Source organism: Umbelopsis ramanniana (assembly GCF_025399195.1).
Source record: "Umbelopsis ramanniana AG unplaced genomic scaffold K450scaffold_18, whole genome shotgun sequence".
Taxonomy (NCBI): Eukaryota; Fungi; Mucoromycota; class Umbelopsidomycetes; order Umbelopsidales; family Umbelopsidaceae; genus Umbelopsis; species Umbelopsis ramanniana.
The window spans coordinates 121,478-141,254 of record NW_026252104.1 but is presented as its reverse complement, the minus strand read 5'-3'; the positions used below and the strand labels follow the sequence as shown (position 1 = coordinate 141,254).

The window sequence follows — 19,777 nt, the reverse complement described above, 5'->3', positions numbered from 1 at the left end:
TGTTTTTTACAGATGATGTGAAAGTAGATTTAAAAAGTGAAGGGTATAGCAGTGGAAAAATTTCAAAGCTAAAAATAGTCCAATTGAGGGAGCAGTTGGTAACAATTTTTTTTATTTTTGTGATTTGCCTAGCGCAACTTTTTCAGGAGCTAACATTATCACTGTTCATAAGCACCGAGAATTTGATCTGAAATCTAAGAAGGCAAATATAAATATCATACGTCAAACACCATATCCTGAGTATGCCTTCAACCTACCGAGGAATCCAGCGATATTGGCTGAGTGCATCGACGATAAGCACTGGCACAAATTTCTTCCAACATTGAGTTTAGAAGCCTAAATTTCCAAATTAGAGCATTAATTGTCTGCATAGTGTAGGAAAACAGTGATGTCTGCGATACTTACTTTTCATTGCGAGCAAACTTCCAAAGAACAATCCGAAGGTACTCCACATCAACTTGAAGTTGCCAGAAAGCATATTTGTTTAAAGTCACCTCACGAAGTATTTCATTGTAGGCTTTCAATATGACTTTCACAAGTGCGCCGCAAACATCTAATGCTGAAGGATCAATGTGGCCATAAATCTCAATGCGTTCTTGAAACAATTTACTGATATTGCTCAGAAGATCGTTTCCATAGGTTCTAGGCATGGCGTTGGTAGCTTGTGAATCGTTATTAGCAGCCGAGGTGAAAGATGAGAGACTAGTCATGCTGGGGGATGTGATGCCTAATCTTTGGTTTGTAGGTGAAAGACCAATTTCACTCGGCGATTGTGATCCAAGACGGTTTGTTCGCGGTACACTATATTCAGATTCAGCACTTCTATCGGCATTTTCACTGTCTATCGGATACACAATGTCGACCATTCTTTCAACAATTTCCAATTCACTTGCGATTTCCGTCCATACTGATGAAACTGAACTAGGGATCCAGTCCTTTTCCTTCAGCATTAACCACTGCTTATCACGAAGGAATCCTTCAATCTTATCAGTAAACATGTATCCTATGGTTCGAGCGTACGATATCAAACATAACTGGCCAGCCTCGCGGTATAGGTCTGTGCTCTCCTGAACGTCCGGCTCAAGCAGAGGGACAATGAGGTCCCGATCATCTTCTTGTCGATATGGGTTGGAGGAACGTCGGGACACGGGGTATAGCTCTTTCGAGAATTGTGCATATGTTTTGATAACCCAAATTTCGGCAAAGTCTAGGCAGAGCCTGGAAGCCACCAAAGAAACAGTTTGGTGCACTAACGATTTTGATTCAACGTTGGTCATATGATCCTGGTAAGTTTGATCAAGATTAGCAAAGTATAGGTGGGAACGCGTTGGACCCATGATCGTTTTACCTTGATACTATCCACCACTAATCGCCAGTGTTTGAGTAAACCAGACTGTATCTGCTTCAAGAACATATCCTTCCTTGGCTTTCCCGAGACAAACGACGCTCCAGATTGTAAGCATTCGGCCAACAACTGAAGAGAATCCATGCCCATAAAATTAGCCAACCATTCTTCAGTGTCTATGACGAACGTGGTCAAAATTCCTGGGTCTACATTGGCACTTGTTTGCTGAGATGCAACCACTTTTTCTGAAAATACTTTGAAGCGCTCTGTTTGAAAAGAAAAATTGGGTGAATAACTGTTGACACCGAATATGCTAAAATGTCGGTCAACTGACTGACCTTCTAATCCCGCTGCAGCATCGTGCATCAATGAAGTCAGCAGTTCGCTCTCCCAATCTTTCACAATATCAAGTATCCTCTGCTCAGCCAACAAAACTTCACATAAGGCACTGCTATCATGAACGATCGCAGAATACGCGTCATTCAATATTTGGATCTGTGGCAGTGGGCGAGGCAATCCGAGTGGATCAGACTAAATGTAAAAAATGATAATTAGTCGCAAGGTTCAAGATTGATTCTTGTTACGTCAAAGTAAGCGATAATTACTGGTATTCGAATGGCATATTTGACAGTCTCCAAGTATTCGTCAAGAAGCGGTGAAAATGCCAGTATCAATAGACTGTTAGCTTCCTCTCTCTCCTGCAATAAGATTGTAAGAGAAATGACAGCTATCACGCGCTCACTTTTTGTTTGCCTACCGATTCGCTCAGGTGAGCGCTTGAATGCGCCTCTTGATTCGATATTGATCCTTTTTGTGATGCTGATCCTAAACTTCTTCGGCTGGTGTTCGATGTAGACATTCCAAGTGCACTGATCTCCGGGGGTTGACCGTCTGACATAAAGAAACGCTGATAGGACGCCACGACAATGTTTAGATCAGCAAGATATTCTTCATTAAAGCTTCTCATGCTGTCATCATTATGTCTCTCGTTCTGTAGCGTCACCAGATGCTTTCCTTTCAAATCTTCCAACTTTGCTGATTGTCTATTGAAAGTAGATTAATAACATAGTGAAATTTGATGTAAGTATAAGCAGTTCTACCTACAGTGCAATGTATTCTTTGCTCAGTGATGTGGGGTCCTCTTTCAGTTGAATTAGCATCGAAGTGTTCTCCGTTATGATTTGTATTGACGCATTTGAGGCATGCATAGCATCTTTGAGTTTTTGTCGAACACGCTTCATGATGTCTTTGCATTCATTTTCAATATTGTGGAATACAGTCAATTGTTGGTAGTGGTCGAATAAGTGAGTGGTTCGAGCCCAGTAGCGGACGGCCTGAGGATATGCCCCCGAATTATAGCATTGTTGCAATCTATTAGGCAATTCGAATATAAACTGCAGTTTCTTGAGAAGGTTGTGTACACCGTCCAATTGTCGAATTTTATCACGTCTAGGAGCCAATTCTTTATCTATTGTTGAACTGTGGGCCGTCACTTTGCTCATATGGTCTCGCAGGCGATCCATTTCGGTCTCCATGTCCTCTACATTGCTCTTCATCTACACAGATATCGCTTTGAGTTAAAGTCCACACTGTTACTTCCAATTGTCATTAGGCTTTACCTTTCTAATTGTATCGGTTGCACTTATAAATTTACTATAATTTTCGTATACCAATGTTTTCATATCGCCATCGAGCTCTCTAATCTCTATATTAACAAAGTGGTGTCAGCATTCGCAGCAGCTAAAGCGCATCAAAAACAAAGAGTATCTTCACCTGTCACCAGCTCATTGTCTCTACTAATCAATAAGTCTAGCTTGCTCTCTTTCAGCAGCTTGTTTTGATATTTGGCACTATCGAAGTTGGGTCCATCTATGAAGGTCGTTCATCATTACTTATTACAACACCGCTCATGATAGATTGGATCCTAGCAATATAAAACTTACCAATGTCCGAGGTATCGTTACCTTTTCCAGATGCTTTGCCTCCAATACCATAATAGTTTCGCAGCAAGTCATTGCGAGGTTTTCGCCGAGGCGGTAACTGCTCGCCCATGTCAACGCGGATCAGGTACTCCCGGACACTGACCCAAGCGGAGATACCCATTCGCTTTTGCCAGTGTGACTGCTAAACCAAATCGTTTGGTGCGCCTTGACCTGACTCGGCCAATTCTTTCTCAAATACGTTTCCTCGGCTCACAACTCAACTCTTGGATTTTTAGCAGCACCGCTTGGGCACTATGCTGTTGAGTTACAATATACAAACAGGGAATTGTACCAATTTTGTAACCTAGATTATCTCCATTTGGCCACCAAAATGGCATCTCCATGTGACCATCTTGGTAAATAGATTACGCTTTGTACACTACAAGAGACGATCATACAAGACGACTGTAGGGCCATTGGCATCTGGAAACCTACAAACCATAATTTCGACTGCAGACAAGGCGCCTAAAAGTATCAGAATCCACATCTTTGAGTTTTAGAAGCACCGTAAATTCAGGCTCCGTTCGGGATGGCAAACCTTGTATGTCATTAAATAAGCCTGTCACCTCATCGCATCGACTCCTTCTTATCACCTCTTACTCCCCTATTTTTCGCTAAACAACACAGAAAATGTCCAAGCCAGAGGTTCTTATTGCTGGATCAGTCCGTTTCGCCCAAGGTGACCTTGACAAGATAGCTGAACGCTTCACAGTTCATTACTTGAAGTGTATGAACCGAGCCCAGTTCTTTGAACTTTGCAAGACAAAGTATCAGAACGTGAAGGTGCTTTACAGACATCCGGACTCCACACCATCCATTGGTGACTTTAATGAGGAGCTCTTGAATAACCTACCAAAGTCGTAAGTATCTCGCAGTAACATCTGATGGGATTCCGAGGTTCAGCACACCGACGCGCATATTAACAATCTCTGCAGTGTCAAATTCATTTGCAACGTTGGTGCTGGATATGACACCATTGATGTCACGACCTGTGCAAAGCTTGGAATATATCTTTCTAACACTCCCGGTGCAGTGGATGCTGTAAGTGAAGAATCAAAGCTGGGATGACTATTGTGTTGATAAAAGCGAATCTGACAACCTCGTTTTCTGTACCGCAGGCTACCGCAGATATTGCCGTTATTCTCATTCTTAACGCTTGCCGTAACATCACTCAATCTGAGAAAATCTTGCGCCAAGGTAAAACTATAAACAAGGGAAGTCAATGTCAGTGAGACTTATGTATACTCATACCATTCTATCTATCTTAGGGCAATGGAACGCTGGTATTTACATGGGAATGAACCCTGAAGGAAAGAAGATCGGTATTCTGGGTATGGGTGGTATTGGAAAGGCCATTGCACAAAGAGTTCGTGGTTTTGAGATGGAGATCTTGTATCATAACCGATCCCGTCTGTCCGAAGAAGGTGAGATAACCGTTTGGTGACTTATGACATCGGAATAACACCATTCTAACATTGTCTATCAGTTGAGAAAAAATACAACGCAAGATATGTTGATTTTGAGACCTTGCTTCGAACATCAGACGTGATTTCTGTTAGTGTTCCTCTTAGTGGCGAGACATACCATCTCATTGGCAACCGTGAGCTAGCACTATGCAAAGATGGCGTGATCATTGTCAATACTGCCCGTGGAAAGGTTATTGATGAGCCAGCATTGGTGAAGGCATTAGAGAGCGGAAAGGTCGCCGCTGTTGGCCTTGACGTCTTTGAAGAGGTGAGATTCTGCTCGTATACTGATTCCCGCTTTCTTTTAGGTTTGCTAAACCGCTTTTTAAACACAGGAGCCTAAGATTCACCCAGGATTGCTAGTTCACCCACGAGCGACTCTTTTGCCACATATTGGCACAAATACCATAGAAGCTCAAATAGAGATGGAACAACTTGCTCTCAACAATCTGATAGCTGCTGTAGATTCTGACAAACTTATTACCCCTGTTTGGGAACACAAGAAGTACTTTGCATAAACATATTAGAGAATTGCTTTCACGTTCTCATATACAAACTTGGGGTGCATAGGGTGTTTTGGACATTGGAACTGTAAAGAGGAAATATAGTCCAGAATTCGTTCCTTATATAGCCTTATAATATATTTATATCCCCTTCGTAGAAGGCACACAGTCAAGTCTGGTTGTACTCCGGCGGGCAAAAATCACACTTTGACTGTGAGCCCAAAGGAAAAATTATAGCCTGAGCTTCTACCATAGCGGGGTCACACAGCTCACATTTCCAAAATGTCGAAAATGAAGTTTGGTCTCAATACATCTCTGAAAAAGTCCAAGCCTCCTAGCTCAATACCGAAGGCCTTCTTTGGAGGCGACGACGATGCTGACGATTTAAAACCAGGAGAACAAGAGACGAAAGACAGCCACAAGAACCGCATTAACAAGCAGTTGACAAGCTATACATCAATGACCAACAAAAAGATCGAAGAGCAACACAAGCAAGCACTTGAGGAAGATCCTAATATTTTTGACTATGATGCGGTTTACGATGATTTGAAAACAGCAGAAAAACAAAAGCAGGAACAACTAAAGGGCAAGGACAATAAGAAGGTTAGTTGTAACGCATATTGTATGTACCGCATATCCAAAGTGAAAATACTCATGTCAATGTATAGGCCCGCTACGTAGAAGGTTTGATAGAGATGGCAGAGATTAGAAAGAGAGATCGATTGCGAGCAGAGGAAAAGAAAGTTGAAAGAGAACGTGAAGAGGAAGGAGACGAGTTTGGAGACAAAGAAACTTTTGTAACATCATCGTAAGTGAATTGAAACAAAATATGGCCATCTCTAACGAGAGATACTGATCTATGGATCATTAGATATAAGGCACAGAAAGAAGAACTACGCAGGCTGGAAGCGGAAGAGAGGCGCAAGGAAGGTAAGAGCTGCAATGCACTGCTTATCCGCTATTGTTGTTCGCCTTCTCACCAAATCAATCTATAGAGGAGGATTCCAAGAAGAAATCAATTACCAGCTTTTACAGACAGATGTTGGATAAAAGGGAGGAAGCACATGCGGCTGTGGTGGAAGCTTCTATCAAAGGAATTGCATCAAAGGTCGAAGTACGTGACCCCGAAGAAGATCAAGATACCGATTTGGTAGAAGAAGCACGCAAGGAAGGCAAAGATGTGGTGCTAAATGATGACAATGTTATAGTTGATAAACGTCAGCTACTAGGAGCTGGTCTCAACGTAGCCAGACCAAAGTTTGGTAGCTTCATGAGCTTGTCGTCATCTGATCCACAAACGAAAGAGCGACAAGAGGAATATGAAGAATACAAACGTAAAAAATTGGCCGAGAGTGCAGCCAAACGAACCGGCAAAAGCGGCCAAACAGAAAGAGAGCGAATGAGTCAGGAAGTAGAACGACAAATGGTAGAACGACAAGAACGTGAACGTGAGGAGGAAAAGCAGAAGGAGGAGGAGTTCAAGAAGAAGCTGGAAAAGCGAACTTCTGAGGAGACCACAATGAGTGCTAAAGAGCGCTATCTTGCCAGAAAAAAACTCAAAACCAGCCAGAACTCAACATAGAACGAATATTGTATTGTACATTCACTTTCGCCAATTTATATATTTATATGAAAAAAAGAAAAAAAAAATTGTAAAGCCGTTGATTTAGAAAATTTATTTTGATCCTTGGTAGCTCTCCGAGTTACGATTCAAAATGTCGCGAACTGGGCCGAGAAGTCTGGTGAATGCCTTCTTTCCTAGAGTAGCGCATTTTAAACGTCCAACAGCGACCACAGTTGCAGCACGAGGACTGTCATTCAATAATGCCAATTCTGAACCAGTAGTTGAGTTAGCAAAGGAGTGGCGTTGTGAGTAAACGAGAAGCAAAGTAACTTACCGCCAAAATAGCCTCCTTTCTCATATCGATAAACTTGTTGTTTTTCTCCGTCTGGTCCATTTTTGTACGCAATGGCTTGACCAGATTCAACCATATAAAAAGTATCACCAACATCTCCTTCCTTAACGACTTCTTCGCCATCGTCAAAGTAAACAGACTCAAGAGCATCTGCAATCTTGTGTCGTTCGTATGGTTCGAGAGATCGCAAGAGTGGGACTTCCTCCAAAAAGGATTCATACATTCTTCTCTTTCGTGATGTATTCTCCATCAGAATGCTACGGAAGGTGACTCGATCGAGTGCCCAAAGAACAGATTCAGATGTTGTGATTAAGGTGGCTGCTCGTGGAGCATTGTACATGAGGGCCAATTCACCAAAGCTACCACCAGCAGAGTACTCGGTGACTTTGTGAGGCGTGCCGCCGTCTTTGGAAATGAAGCAGTCTAGTGAGCCGGACTCCACTATATAAAAAAAGTCTCCAACACCGCCTTGTTCAATCACAGTGGTATTAGCCGGAACTCGCTTTTCTTCCATAGCATTGACTACATCTTGATATTGCTCTTCGTCGAAATTTTTGAACAAAAAGTTATTTTGGACTGCAAGTCGTATACGTTCACGCTGTTCATGTGTCTTAGGAATAGCCTTTCTAACATAATTTGGATTCGCTGAAGGTTGGATGGATTCTGCACTAACTGAAGTTCGTCTTCCTCGATTATGTCCAGCCCCCGCTTCCATAGCTGGCATGGATCCAAAGGTATCGCGAGCTTCATCGTCTAAGTCCTCCTCGTCACTGCTGTCGGTCAAATGCGTTTGATCTACTGGCTCGTTGTCTGCTACAGGTGGAAACTGGAGACTCTGGAGGTCATGTGGATGTCCCGCGTCCTCTGAAGACATTGGGGGAAATTGAAAAGAGGTGAAGAAACAAAAATGTGTCAGTAAACTTGATTTGTGAGATCAAATGTAGAGATATACCGACGCGGAGGATTTGCGAAAAAATAATAAAATAATAATACACGATCCATATAACTTTGATGTTGTATAATGACTGATGAAAGCCCACTTTCCAACATTATTGCATAGATGACTCTAATTCATCCAAATAATGGATAGTAAGACGGTATGAAGCTCGGTTAAATTGACGAGTATGCTGTAGCCGAAAAGCACACGATGGGTTTGCAGTTGATGACCTCGTTTTTTGCGCTATCCTCGCTATCTCTACAACTTGTATACATTTCAAAAAATTATTATTAAAATATACCTGTTATTTCTTCATCATGTGGAGCTTCTCTTGATATGTTCTGTCGTGATTGCGTTCGATCGTGTTCGAGGCGGCGGCTAAAGAAGTTGGCACAGAACTGTAGCACATCGTCGGGCTGATTTTCATGCACAGCTTTATTCAAATCATTGAGAATTGCTTGATATTCTTCAGCAAGCGTTTTGTTCTTGAAATCACTGGGTGAGAATGCCATTTTTGCAGTAAGAACGAACCGCCGAATGGGAGAACAACAGTTTGAGCGAACGTACTGAAACCGCCAAAGCGAGCCAAAGACCGCATGACGTAGCGAACGGACTGTTTCTCACAGTCCAAACAGATTTTTCATCACAAAGTCCGCAAAACCCATACCACTGTAGCTATGCCTAAGGACCCCACGCCATATCAACTCTCCAAAAACTTGGAGTACGTGCAAAAGGAAGCCCCATTTCTAGCGAAATTGAAGGCAAAGCATCAAGATCCCATCAAGAAGAAATTTGAAGATTGGAATCCAGAAGACGACGATGACGAATATGACGAGTTTCAAGGCGCTCAAGTCGTCGTACTAAAAGAAGGGAAGCACTATAGTGAAGCAGACTTGCAGCGCCATCTTCGTGGCGAGGAAGTTGATCTGAGCAAATCACAGGAGGACGACACTACCGAAGCAAGCGATGATACCAAATCTGTCGACGAAAATGGAAAATTAATGTTTCGACCAAAGAAAAAACCAGTTGATGGCCCGAGCTCTTCAGTCACTGTAGGAAGCAAAGCTATGAAACGGAAGCATGCGGATGGAAAATTGGATGGCGTTGAAACTGCTTCTACCGGTGATGAAAGCAAAAAAAAGAAAAAAAAGGAAAAGAAAAAGAAAGAAACGAAGTTGTCGTTTGATATTGACGATGAATGATTTGGCGTTTACAAACAATGATCCCTTGGAGGGGCGAACCATTTTTTATACGATACGCGCCAGCTTAATAGTAGCTATCCATCTAGTATCATTTGCACTCCCTCTTTTTGAGTTTCTCGACATAGACCTTTGGAGGATACATTATCGAAAGCCGTTAATCGATTGTCCTTTCATTTACGAGCCCTTTGTATATAAAAATGCTATTTTCCTCTGTTCTCAGCTTGTACATTTTTATACTTACCCTCTCAATTTTATATAATTCTACAAAGCCTCTTCTTGTTATTGCTTTTGAACTCGTCTACTTATTTGACCGCATAAGATGCTACTGCAACACAGCTGCCAGCATTGTCCAACATAGGGTTATAGCTATCCAATCGGAATGACTAAGATGAATGAATTTGGTACGGAAAACGCGAATCGTAACGTTAAACACCCTGATACCAACTTTGGAATGTAAGTATCATTGCCATCGATACACAGTCTTCATCGTAATTAAAGCACAGGTTGTTACATTTTGCATTGAACTGTTTACCACGTCATGGGAAATTGTAAGCAAATACGTTTTATGGCTGGCTGTTTACTGAGTTTCAGACATTTCATACAGTGCAAACCAGACGATCTTGATAAGCAGTTCTTTTTGAAAAACAAACGTTTGACAGGTTGTTTACACCGTTTTGTGATCTATGCGGCTGGCATTGAATGAGACAAAAAACCAGACCAGTGAGTTCAGGTTTGGTGCTCCCAAACGAAATCGGAGTTCGATTATGGCCCTCGTTTTCGTTGGTTCATGACTGAGACTCGGTCGAGGTTCTAGTGCAGGTACTTTTGTTCTCTCTCTCCTCCATGGTGACAGCAACTGCCACATTCAATTCCCTTCAGACAACGAGGCTCTCAATACCAGCGCATAAAATACTGAATTCTCAACTTTCCGCTGATCTGCCATCCAAACCCTTTGTTAACGCAACACCACCTAATGAGGAACCGGTGAACGATTTCCCAGACAAATCAACTACCATGAGCATAGCTTCCGATCCAATACGAAGGACAGCATCCAATCCAGACTTCCTAGGGTCTCATACTGGAGTCAAAAGTATCCCTAGTCAATTGCTTTCGGAGAGATTATCCAGCAGTACTAGTACATTGGTTAAAGCAGGCAGAGATCAGGCTAATCAAACCCCCACTTCCAAACGATTATATGCTTCAAATAGCGTTAAAGTAAAGGATATTCAAGTAGGGTCCAGTTGCTTCGAAAAGATCAGACTCCTTGGAAAGGGTGATATAGGTAGAGTTTTTCTTGTGCGACGCAAGGATAAAGACAAACTTTATGCAATGAAAGGTAAGTTGTCAGGAAAGAAAATACCGGGTAGAACAAGTGTATGTATTAAGGTGGATCTGCTTCCTAGTTCTTTCAAAGGCTGAAATGATTAAACGTAACAAAATCAAGCGAGCTTTACGAGAGCAAGAAATCCTATCCTCGTGTCACCACCCCTTTATAGTTCCGCTATACCATAGTTTCCAGAGTGACGATCATCTATATTTCTGTATGGAATATTGCACAGGAGGAGAATTCTTTCGAGGTTTGAGCCGTTTCATTTTTACTGGTTTCTTTCTGTAATCTCGACCTAATACCGTGATATATTTGTATAGCACTTCAATTGCGTCCGGGTAAATGCCTTAAAGAAGCAGAAGCCCGTTTTTATGCGGCTGAGGTGACTGCCGCTCTGGAATACTTGCATTTAATGGGTTTTGTCTATCGAGATTTAAAGCCAGAAAGTACGTTTTTGCACTGATTTTTTTTTTAAAAATGTTTCCATGCACTATCACTTAAACATCTCTTAATAGATATTCTACTGCATGAAAGTGGTCATATTATGTTGACTGATTTCGATCTGAGCTCGAAAGCTCCTACTTCAGAACCAGTAGTCATCAAATCGTCATTTTTCTACTCAGTACGTTGCAAATGAGATCTTAGGCTCGCTGAAAAGATTTACTAACTTATGTCACTGTAACAGTCCCCCAGCCTGGATACAAAGTCCTGTATCTCAAAATTAAAAGCCAACTCATTTGTCGGTACTGAAGGTATGTCTCTATCAAGGTGTGAATAGGATATAAGATTGAAGGCTCATCACAGTGCTATACAGAGTATCTCGCTCCTGAGATCATTCGCGGTAACCACCATTGTAGTACGGTAGATTGGTGGACGCTTGGAATATTGATCTTCGAAATGCTGGTATGTTTATTTATATATATGTGATATAAATGTAGGTCGAAGAAGGATGCTCATAAGCAATCTTTCTTAGTATGCGACAACGCCGTTCAAAGGTGTCAACCGAAATGCAACATTTCGAAATATTTTACGCGAAGAGGTCCATTTTCCCGACCCTCGAGAATATCATCCAGTATATCCAGTGCAAAATATTTCCAAAACATGCAAGAGTTTGATCCAGCGGTTACTACACAAGGATGAATACCGTCGTTTAGGTTCACGCGCTGGCGCATCTGATATCAAATCGCATGCATTTTTCAAACCGATCAACTTTGCTCTTTTACGACATATGACTCCACCCATTATACCAGAACCGTCAAAAGGTATTGACGCCATCAACTTTAGAAATATCAAGGAAAGCAAAAGCTTTGATATCTTTTCTACATTCTCTGGAAAAGAAGATGATGAAGATTCGACAAACACCGATAATACAAGCTTGGATCCATTTGCAAATTTTTCATCTGGTAAGTTGAAATACCTTTGACAATGAATGAAATCCATCCAATCTAATCATGTCGGTCTAGTAACATTATATCACGATGGAGACTCAGACGCAGAATAATGCTGGCATCCTTCGTTTGATAAACCTTCGCCATTCTCATTTGTTATACTTTTTATTTATTGTATAGTGTATATTTGGATATGTACAATTGACATTTAGTATTACTACTTGAATCCCATTTCATTGTTCAGAAAGCTAGCAAATATACTAGTGTCCTGTTCAGGGAAGGGAATAAAGTACTTGTTTTTAAGCGCATTCAACACGTCTGATAGTTGTCTGCATAAAAGTTCACTTTAACGATTTAATCAAGCTTCCAGAAGGGGATATCTAGTAACGTTTAACCTACCGGCATGTGCTTCGAAGTAGATAGCCTTTGTTCTCTAAGGCGCAGGCAAGTTCGTCCTGGTGATTGTCGAGTAGCTTTTCATTCACCACCACAATCAGCTGCTTGTGGAGACGTAAGGATTCTAAAATGGATCCTGAGCCTAATGCAGAGTATCCAATTAAAACTTCATTTGCCTCAAAGTATTGAATAGAAACATTTCTTACCTGCGTGGCTGATTATTAGATCTGATTCCACCATATCACATTTAAGATCAGGTTTGTAGTTGTAACCTTCGATAACGGGAGTTCGGTTAGACGTGGTCGAAATTCGCTCAAGCCGATCGTTGTATATGGCTTTGCTAGATCCATACTGAATCGTCAGATGGTCATAGCCTAGTTCGTAAAGTGTCGAAAGTACCTTTCCATCTATGACGGACCTTATCAAATCGTCGAAACCTGTAGACCCGACGGTTACTAGAGCTCGCATTCGTTACTGTGTGCCGTTAACCGGGATATCTGGATTGAACTCCAGCAGACCCGAAACGAGTCCTTCGAAAAGCCGTCTCATTCAAAATTTCGGGGTTTGCAGTGCGCTGGCGCGTATTCTTGCCTTTAAATAACGCGTAACTAAAACTCACTGTCAATGGCAAATCATACCCAGAAGGACTCTGGCAATCGACAGTCTACTTCTGCTAATGATAAGGAATTGAAATATATGGACCAGTCATCTCAAAAGTTGTCGACACGGTTACACTCAAATAACAACGCAAATGACGGTACGAGTAGCTCTTGATTGTACGTTGAATACCATTGCTGGCTCTGATAAAGTTTACAGCCCAAGTCTACAGCAAATTCAAGGATTTGCATTCTAAACTAGGGAGCTTGAAACGAAAAGGTATAACTACTCAAATCAAGGTTTACATCGTATAAGTTGACAAAGGACAACTATGTCTTTGATTTCAATCACCTAACATCACTTTTGCCTAGGCAACACTTCAAATTCTTTAACGCAAGAGCCAACAGGAAGTAAGGATTCTGCTTCCAAAAATAAGGCATCTAGCAATCCGATAACCTGCAATCCAACAACGTTGGAAACGGCGAGTGCTATTATCATTGAACCCATGTCTAAATTTCGGATAAGGTGAGTAATTTGGTCAAAGAAAAGGATCCATATGCGACTCAATGCTCATAGAATGTTTAGCGAGCGCATCTTGAAAGCACAAGAAGTGAAAAAGCGGCTAATGGCACAAACCTTTGTGCCAATTCAGTCCGTAGAGCAACATGTGGCAAAATTACAACAATCAACCGCCGCCTACTTTCCTACTCTACTCGAGCAACCTACTGAAATGAGAAAATTTGATCCAAATCAATTAAAGAATTGGGCCACAGTTGGAGTGCTCGCAGCCGACCCGCTAGAACGAACATCAGCGAAGAACACCAAATACAGCTTACTGAAAATTACAAATTTAATAGATGTTCAGTTCAATGTTCTACTCTTTGGTAAAACACACGAAACATGGGCAACACGCCTTCGTCGAGGAATGATAGTTGGCATCCAACAGCCAAAGATTTTAAGGCCTACAGAGGTGAGTTGAGTAACTAACAGTATATTCGAATGTCCATCGAGATTGACATGCTTTCGTTACCTACAGACCGACACAATTACCGGCTTACATGTAGATCAGGTCAACAATATTTTCATTATCGGCTGGAGCAAAGATTGTGGAGAATGTGAAGCATATTTACGCAATGGATCTCAATGCTCTACTATCATTGACAGGTAGGCCACTTCTATGCGAGTAACCTTTTAGGCGGAAAAGCTCTAACACTATACGAATAGACGAAATGGCATATATTGCGAAGACCATATTAGGAATGCGTTTAAGCGCTCCAAAAATTCAAGAATGGAGCTAGTTTCTGGGTAAGTATCTCAACCCCAAAAAATTTGATTATGAAGCAGAACTAATCCATATTGTTCGCAGCAACATTACGATGGCAATTTGCAGTGCTACAGAAGCTCAAGATGTTCAAGGCCGACATGTATATAAAGTTAAAGATGAAATTCCAGCTCAGGCACGGAGAGCCTATACTCACAGTAGAGCAGCAAATGATAATGCTGCATATGTTCTGGATGGGCGAGGAGTTGTGACCAACGGAAAATCAGTCAACGATCTATTGTCAGCAAACAACAGTAAAGAGAATAAGAAGGAATTGGCGTAAGTATCTGCCCTAAATCGAATATTCATTTCCATTTGAGTTCTTATTTTGCTAATATGAACTATATAGCGATTTCCTTTCATCACGTAACGATATTGGGGCGCAAATGCTGCGACTGGCAACAGGACTTGGAAAAGAACCAGGTAAACCATATTTCTGCTCATTAGCATGCAGATACAAGTGAAGTCTAATATCATCTGCAGCTACTATAACGGATAATGATAAGCAAGCGCCAAGCGCATTCTCAGCGGATGCTATTCGAAAAATTGGATTCAATCCAGATGCATCAGCAGGACTTATGAGCGGCAATGAAAAAGATGAAAAGGTAAGTTAATCATGTCGAAAAGTACATATCCTTATTTACACGCTTGCTGAAAGACACCGTTCAACAGCGTCGAGCCATCAACCGCCTGTTGCAGCGCGAAAAAGATACACCTGGAATTCCTACTTCCCAGCCGGCTCTGGAAAGTCAGTCAAAGGACAAATACGTATACCTGTAAAAACATGACTCTAAATTGTAGATTTTATGCATTTTGAAATTTGGCTATAATTAAAAATATCATCTGAGTAGCCATCATATCACTAGGCTACCATAAGGTAGAACGAACGTTGTCTTAATTCAACGCAAGCATTGAAAATTATCACAGTATCTCATGGCACGATGTGTCATGGAATTGCGTACATAATGAATATCCATTCCCACGATTTGTATAACATTAGGATGCACATCGACTTGTGGGTCTAGTTCAAAGCAGAGGAGGGGGGGGCATAATGTATAAAATTAGAGGAATGAGGAATGTCTGTGCGTCGGGCCTATTCCATCTCTGTCAGTCAAATTTCTAAAAGACATTCTTATTTTGGTCAACTGCATACTAGTGATATTCTCCGGCCCTGCTACTGTACTGTAATCACGGGCACGCGGTGACTTGAGCAAGAAGATGTGGAAACCCACAGGCCAGAATGATATCAGATAAGTCCCCGAGTATCAATGATCTGAAATTTCCACAATCATCAAATCAAGGTACACTACTACTATTTTTGTGGTTTTCATTCAGCCTGCTTTCTTTACTTTGCTTCTTTTCTCTTTGCTAGCACCCCAAACACTCCTTTATCAATTATAGCCAGAGTACCCATACCATTCCTTTCATTTTTTTCGGCGTATAGGCACATCACACTTGCTGACACTCACTATTCATTGTTCAATACTTCTGAACTCAATCAAATCTAAACGACGACATAGTGAATAGCCACTTCAAACAAATAGTCAAAGAACAACTCGCAACGGAAATTATTCAATGTACACCTTTGGGTTCAAAAAAAGACAACCAAAGATTGGTTGTGTTGCCACTACTGAATATACACAGCCTCTGTCTGTTGAGGTACTTGATGGAAAGACGCCTAGACTTCATGTCGACATCAACAGAACAGCAAAGCCAGACATATATAGTCCTGTAGTTGATTCAGGCTATGCTTCATCAACTGCGCAATCCACTCACTTTTCGGCAGCTTTACCTGCCATTCAAGAAGATAACAATAATACCATCATTGATGCTTTACCCCGCATATCCGAGGTTCTCACATCTGTTATACCCAAAGGCGATATACCTGCTGTAATGGAGGTGTTGGCTCAAGCATTTAAATATGAAAAAACAACTGTGGCCATTGAGGATAATACAACAGCTAGTGAAGGCCGTCAGGAGGATGAAAGTAATATGCCAATTCAATCTACCATACGCAAACCCATGTCCAAATCAATGACAGCACCTAATCTTAAACGATATACAAAAATGTCCACAACACGAGAAGGAGGAGATGGAGCAAAGTCGTCAAACAAAAGCCGAGGCTATAAGAAGAGTGGGTCCAAGTTGAAAAGCCTAGTGACAGACTGGCTTTTCGGAAGTCGGTCCACCATACGACCAGTATCTAAAACCGATGAAGAGACGGCTGCTGACATTTCCCGTAGTCCTGGAAAACTAGTCAAGTCCTATACCATTCCCAGAGATATTGATCGTGATTTTGAAGACGCTCAAGTCACTCCCGTTGGACAAGGCTCAAGTATGATAGCGTTAGAAACGAATAAGAAAGTCGAATTGACTAAATTGAGGCTTTCAAGTGAAAAGGCTCAGAAAAGGCACACTGTTCAAATTACGTCCAACTTGGAACGAAGATCAAGTTTAGCGGTCCGCACACGTCAAGCTGTCACTCTAGTGAAGTCAAAATCATTACGAAGAACGCGAAGTTGTGCATCCAAAATCAACCCTTCTCGCAACATCAACCAGCAAGATTCAACACAAGACATCGCAGAAAGTAATCTAGCTTCACCAAACAGTTCTCTTAAACCTGCGGGTATGAAAACCCTGACCAGGGCGAAGACAGTCATCGGTGTCAGCCAGTACGCAATCAAACGACAACCTTTGAAGCAGAAGAAGTCCAGTGATCGCTTTGAAGAAAGTAATAACGATGATACTGCATCCAACCTTGATACTGTCACAGAGTCTCCAGAAACAATCAGCTCACCGGCCATGAGTCTCTCGGAAATTCAAAGCCCACACAAGCCACATCCAAAAGTAGTGCGCAAGCCCGTGTCTATCAGCGATGACTTTTCTAGCAATGCCATTACCACCCGTAGCCAATCAACTAGCAGCTCATCAAGTAGCCAGGCGGACGAATTCGGCATGGCACAGCCCATGTCGATGTCTGACTTCATGAAGCGAGAAGAAGTTTTCAGCTTTCCGGACGTGCACTTTTCCGACAGTTCTGAGGATGAATCAAATAGCATCACAACTGAAGACCTAATGGAGCAAACCATAAAACCAGGAATGGTAAAATCTAGCAAAACGGAAAGTCAGATCGCATCTCAAGAAGCTCCGCCATATATCAACATTTCAGCATCTCACGCTGCGGCAGCCGCCACGGGAGATACTGTTAGTAAACCAAGCCTAAAGTCCTTGGTGAAGAGCAACTCTACAAGCTCATTGTTAACAGTGGATGCGACCATAAGTAAAGGCAACGTTGATCTGACTGTCAAATGTGTTGCGGACGTTATATACGAGATCATTTGTAACAATCACGCCTCGCTCAGATTTTCTACAGACTCCGTACTACTATATAGGGAAGCATCGCATAGGGGACCATATGGCAATGTTCCATATACTAAGTGGCGCCAGATTCACGAGCAGCTTGCCTACGTTTTCGAATGCGGAGAGGTAAGATCAATCACGCGATATTTTAGATCATATATGGTTCCATCATCTCATTTTTCTGTAGCTCAGAGCTGAATGTGCCATCATTACCTTGATTTACATTGAGCGTATGCTCAAATCTTCCAAAATCGATTTGTATGATGGCAACTGGAGACTCACAATACTTGGTGCTCTCCTTCTTGCCGTCAAAGTTTGGGATGACTGTGCCGTGTACAACATAGACTTCATCAGTCTGTTTCCTGAAATAGGAGTTCGTTACATGTAATGTTGACTTTCATGACTGAAGCCAACATTTCTTTGTGAAGAAGTATACCATTAACATCTTTCACGCTTACCTAGGAATACTTTGGAGAGATTTTTCATTCGAGCGCTGAATTATGATGTCTCCATTAAAAGTTCATTGTTTGCCACCGAGTATTTCAAGCTCCGGGGTCGAGCCATGACACAAAGATTCCAGGAGAAGGTTTCAAGCTATTCAAAGTCATCAGGTACGAACCAGCATCGAGGGTCCAATGAAATAAATCGCAACCCGGGGCTCAGCCAGGACGACAATGGTACGCCCGATAAAGCAGCTCTCACCCAACATTTTGAATCTTGTACCATGTTGAGCGCCAAGAAAGCCGGCAAGTTGGAAGCTTGCTCCAGTCGCCATGGTTGGAAGCAATCTGAAACCTTTCACGATCTTAGTAAAATTGTTACCACGGCGGAGTCTTCTCAGCTGCTTATCACTTCCACAACTACAGGGCCTTTCGGCGGGGTAGGAGGGAACATTTTCGACAACATCGATGATTTCCGAAAATGTAATAGTGACCTTGCATTTGTTACTTTGGGAAAGGCCATTATCAATTAGAAAAAAAGTTTTTTTTTTTTTTTTTTGCGTTTCACCACTGTTTGTCATACGCTTTCAAATTGAACACCATTTCCGCGCTGTAAAAAAAAAAGTTCTACAAAAAAAAAAAACTAAATGAAAGAGACACACTCTCGTTTTCTATATGGCAATATTGGCTAAAAGGGTATTATGGAGGAGCTACTTTGACTTCGGCTGGGCGCCAATCTTTTGACGATAGAAGGTTGAGAAGTTCACGACTAGAAAGTAGCCCGATTAAATCGTTATAGGTAGGTCACACGGTCTATCTATGCTGGCGATATCAAAGATAGAAAGTCAACCTCTTTTAATCTCCATAGAATCAGTTTTCTATGAACCTTATTGCCAGGAACTTTGCCAAAATTGTAACAATCTGCTGCATTTGGATAGCCAATGCTTAAAACCGATCAAGTCCCCGACTAATTCTCAGCTCGAAAAACTCCATGATTGGTGTAGTCAAAAATAGCCGACAAGAGATGAGTAATAATGGGAGCCGAAATGTAGTCCAGCTGCATGGAAACGAACGTTTGATATCAGATCAGTATGGTTCTCCAAACACGGAATGAATGGGATGATAGGTGGCGATAACTTGGCAATGACCGTGGCTTTCCTCGGTTTCTCGTGGCAGAGAACCTTGCCTAAATAAAGCAATGTGCCAACAAATTTTATAGGAAAGGTGAGAAATTTATCGGCCTTGGTGGCGCGCCATCTTGACAAAATGTGTTTGTTGCCAGTACCACCTCGAACCGAATAATTTTTTACCTGGTAGTTGTGCAAGTTTAGGAATACAATAACAAGTTGTCAACTTCTACTCATGAATTATGTATTTAGTTGAGGCGCACAAGTCAACTCTGGGGAAAGACGGCCTTTTTCATTCACAGATAGAGGTCAAAGCATATGACGAGCCCCGTCTGAAGGTGCGCTCTAGACGAGCATACAACTTTATTTGGTACCAATCACCACAATCAGCGATAATTTTAAATTTTTTGATAGAAACCCAGCTACAGGCCAATTCCATCACATATATAAAATCCCTGTATTTTCGTACG

The 19,777-nt window shown here is 41.7% G+C and overlaps 10 protein-coding genes across 10 annotated transcripts; 6 read left to right on the top strand and 4 right to left on the bottom strand.

Annotated features, from left to right (window-relative positions):
• Window positions 1-62: 62 nt before the first annotated feature.
• On the bottom strand, window positions 63-3,666 carry K450DRAFT_235028 (uncharacterized protein). Its single transcript, XM_051588023.1, has 11 exons — window positions 3,289-3,666; window positions 3,119-3,214; window positions 2,965-3,050; window positions 2,450-2,901; window positions 2,103-2,388; window positions 1,951-2,043; window positions 1,684-1,876; window positions 1,349-1,611; window positions 406-1,283; window positions 258-336; window positions 63-194 (listed from the first exon to the last, which is right to left on the bottom strand). The coding sequence occupies exons 1-11, from the start codon at window positions 3,446-3,448 to the stop codon at window positions 159-161; spliced, it is 2,622 nt and encodes an 873-aa protein (XP_051445886.1). The 5' UTR covers window positions 3,449-3,666; the 3' UTR covers window positions 63-158.
• Window positions 3,543-3,974, bottom strand: K450DRAFT_235023 (uncharacterized protein). Its single transcript, XM_051588022.1, has 2 exons — window positions 3,866-3,974; window positions 3,543-3,792 (listed from the first exon to the last, which is right to left on the bottom strand). Exons 1-2 carry the CDS (start codon window positions 3,875-3,877, stop codon window positions 3,637-3,639), a joined length of 168 nt encoding a protein of 55 aa, XP_051445885.1. The 5' UTR covers window positions 3,878-3,974; the 3' UTR covers window positions 3,543-3,636.
• On the top strand, window positions 3,704-5,321 carry K450DRAFT_235010 (uncharacterized protein). The gene is made up of 6 exons (XM_051588021.1): window positions 3,704-4,187; window positions 4,263-4,368; window positions 4,446-4,524; window positions 4,596-4,751; window positions 4,814-5,061; window positions 5,132-5,321. The coding sequence occupies exons 1-6, from the start codon at window positions 3,958-3,960 to the stop codon at window positions 5,309-5,311; spliced, it is 999 nt and encodes a 332-aa protein (XP_051445884.1). The 5' UTR covers window positions 3,704-3,957; the 3' UTR covers window positions 5,312-5,321.
• A 161-nt stretch (window positions 5,322-5,482) lies between these two features.
• Window positions 5,483-6,960, top strand: K450DRAFT_235004 (uncharacterized protein). Its single transcript, XM_051588020.1, has 5 exons — window positions 5,483-5,899; window positions 5,965-6,104; window positions 6,168-6,226; window positions 6,292-6,744; window positions 6,768-6,960. Exons 1-5 carry the CDS (start codon window positions 5,579-5,581, stop codon window positions 6,803-6,805), a joined length of 1,011 nt encoding a protein of 336 aa, XP_051445883.1. The 5' UTR covers window positions 5,483-5,578; the 3' UTR covers window positions 6,806-6,960.
• On the bottom strand, window positions 6,925-8,718 carry K450DRAFT_235000 (uncharacterized protein). The gene is made up of 3 exons (XM_051588019.1): window positions 8,451-8,718; window positions 7,195-8,076; window positions 6,925-7,129 (listed from the first exon to the last, which is right to left on the bottom strand). The coding sequence occupies exons 1-3, from the start codon at window positions 8,659-8,661 to the stop codon at window positions 6,972-6,974; spliced, it is 1,251 nt and encodes a 416-aa protein (XP_051445882.1). The 5' UTR covers window positions 8,662-8,718; the 3' UTR covers window positions 6,925-6,971.
• A 108-nt stretch (window positions 8,719-8,826) lies between these two features.
• On the top strand, window positions 8,827-9,351 carry K450DRAFT_270657 (uncharacterized protein; the record flags this gene model as incomplete). Its single annotated transcript, XM_051592973.1, has 1 exon — window positions 8,827-9,351. One exon carries the CDS (start codon window positions 8,827-8,829, stop codon window positions 9,349-9,351), a length of 525 nt encoding a protein of 174 aa, XP_051445881.1.
• Window positions 9,352-10,142: 791 nt separating this feature from the next.
• Window positions 10,143-12,320, top strand: K450DRAFT_234997 (uncharacterized protein). The gene is made up of 8 exons (XM_051588018.1): window positions 10,143-10,687; window positions 10,755-10,928; window positions 10,999-11,124; window positions 11,194-11,300; window positions 11,364-11,430; window positions 11,493-11,581; window positions 11,652-12,081; window positions 12,142-12,320. Exons 1-8 carry the CDS (start codon window positions 10,195-10,197, stop codon window positions 12,177-12,179), a joined length of 1,524 nt encoding a protein of 507 aa, XP_051445880.1. The 5' UTR covers window positions 10,143-10,194; the 3' UTR covers window positions 12,180-12,320.
• K450DRAFT_234993 (uncharacterized protein) lies at window positions 12,142-12,970 on the bottom strand. The gene is made up of 3 exons (XM_051588017.1): window positions 12,669-12,970; window positions 12,466-12,604; window positions 12,142-12,395 (listed from the first exon to the last, which is right to left on the bottom strand). The coding sequence occupies exons 1-3, from the start codon at window positions 12,928-12,930 to the stop codon at window positions 12,284-12,286; spliced, it is 513 nt and encodes a 170-aa protein (XP_051445879.1). The 5' UTR covers window positions 12,931-12,970; the 3' UTR covers window positions 12,142-12,283.
• Window positions 12,971-13,063: 93 nt separating this feature from the next.
• K450DRAFT_234991 (uncharacterized protein) lies at window positions 13,064-14,687 on the top strand. Its single transcript, XM_051588016.1, has 7 exons — window positions 13,064-13,219; window positions 13,279-13,338; window positions 13,431-13,584; window positions 13,645-14,029; window positions 14,096-14,223; window positions 14,284-14,364; window positions 14,426-14,687. The coding sequence occupies exons 1-7, from the start codon at window positions 13,087-13,089 to the stop codon at window positions 14,661-14,663; spliced, it is 1,179 nt and encodes a 392-aa protein (XP_051445878.1). The 5' UTR covers window positions 13,064-13,086; the 3' UTR covers window positions 14,664-14,687.
• Window positions 14,688-17,159: 2,472 nt separating this feature from the next.
• K450DRAFT_234986 (uncharacterized protein) lies at window positions 17,160-18,998 on the top strand. The gene is made up of 3 exons (XM_051588015.1): window positions 17,160-17,866; window positions 17,928-18,124; window positions 18,203-18,998. The coding sequence occupies exons 1-3, from the start codon at window positions 17,183-17,185 to the stop codon at window positions 18,711-18,713; spliced, it is 1,392 nt and encodes a 463-aa protein (XP_051445877.1). The 5' UTR covers window positions 17,160-17,182; the 3' UTR covers window positions 18,714-18,998.
• The last annotated feature ends 779 nt before the right edge of the window (window positions 18,999-19,777 follow it).

Excerpts from the sequence above, each read along its gene's own strand:
- K450DRAFT_235028 (XM_051588023.1), bottom strand. The coding sequence starts at position 3,448 with ATGGGTATCTCCGCTTGGGTCAGTGTCCGGGAGTACCTGATCCGCGTT. Across the intron at positions 2,902-2,964 it reads CAACCGATACAATTAGAAAG|ATGAAGAGCAATGTAGAGGA; the intron begins GTAAAGCCTAAT and ends ATATCTGTGTAG. Across the intron at positions 1,284-1,348 it reads TAGTGGTGGATAGTATCAAG|GATCATATGACCAACGTTGA; the intron begins GTAAAACGATCA and ends CAAACTTACCAG.
- K450DRAFT_235010 (XM_051588021.1), top strand. The coding sequence starts at position 3,958 with ATGTCCAAGCCAGAGGTTCTTATTGCTGGATCAGTCCGTTTCGCCCAA. Across the intron at positions 4,369-4,445 it reads CTCCCGGTGCAGTGGATGCT|GCTACCGCAGATATTGCCGT; the intron begins GTAAGTGAAGAA and ends TCTGTACCGCAG. Across the intron at positions 4,752-4,813 it reads ATCCCGTCTGTCCGAAGAAG|TTGAGAAAAAATACAACGCA; the intron begins GTGAGATAACCG and ends ATTGTCTATCAG.
- K450DRAFT_235004 (XM_051588020.1), top strand. The coding sequence starts at position 5,579 with ATGTCGAAAATGAAGTTTGGTCTCAATACATCTCTGAAAAAGTCCAAG. Across the intron at positions 6,105-6,167 it reads GAAACTTTTGTAACATCATC|ATATAAGGCACAGAAAGAAG; the intron begins GTAAGTGAATTG and ends ATGGATCATTAG. Across the intron at positions 6,227-6,291 it reads GGAAGAGAGGCGCAAGGAAG|AGGAGGATTCCAAGAAGAAA; the intron begins GTAAGAGCTGCA and ends ATCAATCTATAG.
- K450DRAFT_235000 (XM_051588019.1), bottom strand. The coding sequence starts at position 8,661 with ATGGCATTCTCACCCAGTGATTTCAAGAACAAAACGCTTGCTGAAGAA. Across the intron at positions 8,077-8,450 it reads ACATGATGAAGAAATAACAG|AGGACGCGGGACATCCACAT; the intron begins GTATATTTTAAT and ends CAATGTCTTCAG. Across the intron at positions 7,130-7,194 it reads GAAAGGAGGCTATTTTGGCG|AATTGGCATTATTGAATGAC; the intron begins GTAAGTTACTTT and ends CTACTGGTTCAG.
- K450DRAFT_234997 (XM_051588018.1), top strand. The coding sequence starts at position 10,195 with ATGGTGACAGCAACTGCCACATTCAATTCCCTTCAGACAACGAGGCTC. Across the intron at positions 11,125-11,193 it reads TCGAGATTTAAAGCCAGAAA|ATATTCTACTGCATGAAAGT; the intron begins GTACGTTTTTGC and ends ATCTCTTAATAG. Across the intron at positions 11,431-11,492 it reads CTCATTTGTCGGTACTGAAG|AGTATCTCGCTCCTGAGATC; the intron begins GTATGTCTCTAT and ends AGTGCTATACAG.
- K450DRAFT_234993 (XM_051588017.1), bottom strand. The coding sequence starts at position 12,930 with ATGCGAGCTCTAGTAACCGTCGGGTCTACAGGTTTCGACGATTTGATA. Across the intron at positions 12,605-12,668 it reads TCTAATAATCAGCCACGCAG|GCTCAGGATCCATTTTAGAA; the intron begins GTAAGAAATGTT and ends ACTCTGCATTAG. Across the intron at positions 12,396-12,465 it reads CTACTTCGAAGCACATGCCG|ACAACTATCAGACGTGTTGA; the intron begins GTAGGTTAAACG and ends ACTTTTATGCAG.
- K450DRAFT_234991 (XM_051588016.1), top strand. The coding sequence starts at position 13,087 with ATGGCAAATCATACCCAGAAGGACTCTGGCAATCGACAGTCTACTTCT. Across the intron at positions 13,220-13,278 it reads AAATAACAACGCAAATGACG|CCCAAGTCTACAGCAAATTC; the intron begins GTACGAGTAGCT and ends TAAAGTTTACAG. Across the intron at positions 14,224-14,283 it reads TGCTCTACTATCATTGACAG|ACGAAATGGCATATATTGCG; the intron begins GTAGGCCACTTC and ends CTATACGAATAG.
- K450DRAFT_234986 (XM_051588015.1), top strand. The coding sequence starts at position 17,183 with ATGAGTCTCTCGGAAATTCAAAGCCCACACAAGCCACATCCAAAAGTA. Across the intron at positions 17,867-17,927 it reads ACGTTTTCGAATGCGGAGAG|CTCAGAGCTGAATGTGCCAT; the intron begins GTAAGATCAATC and ends ATTTTTCTGTAG. Across the intron at positions 18,125-18,202 it reads GAAATAGGAGTTCGTTACAT|GAATACTTTGGAGAGATTTT; the intron begins GTAATGTTGACT and ends ACGCTTACCTAG.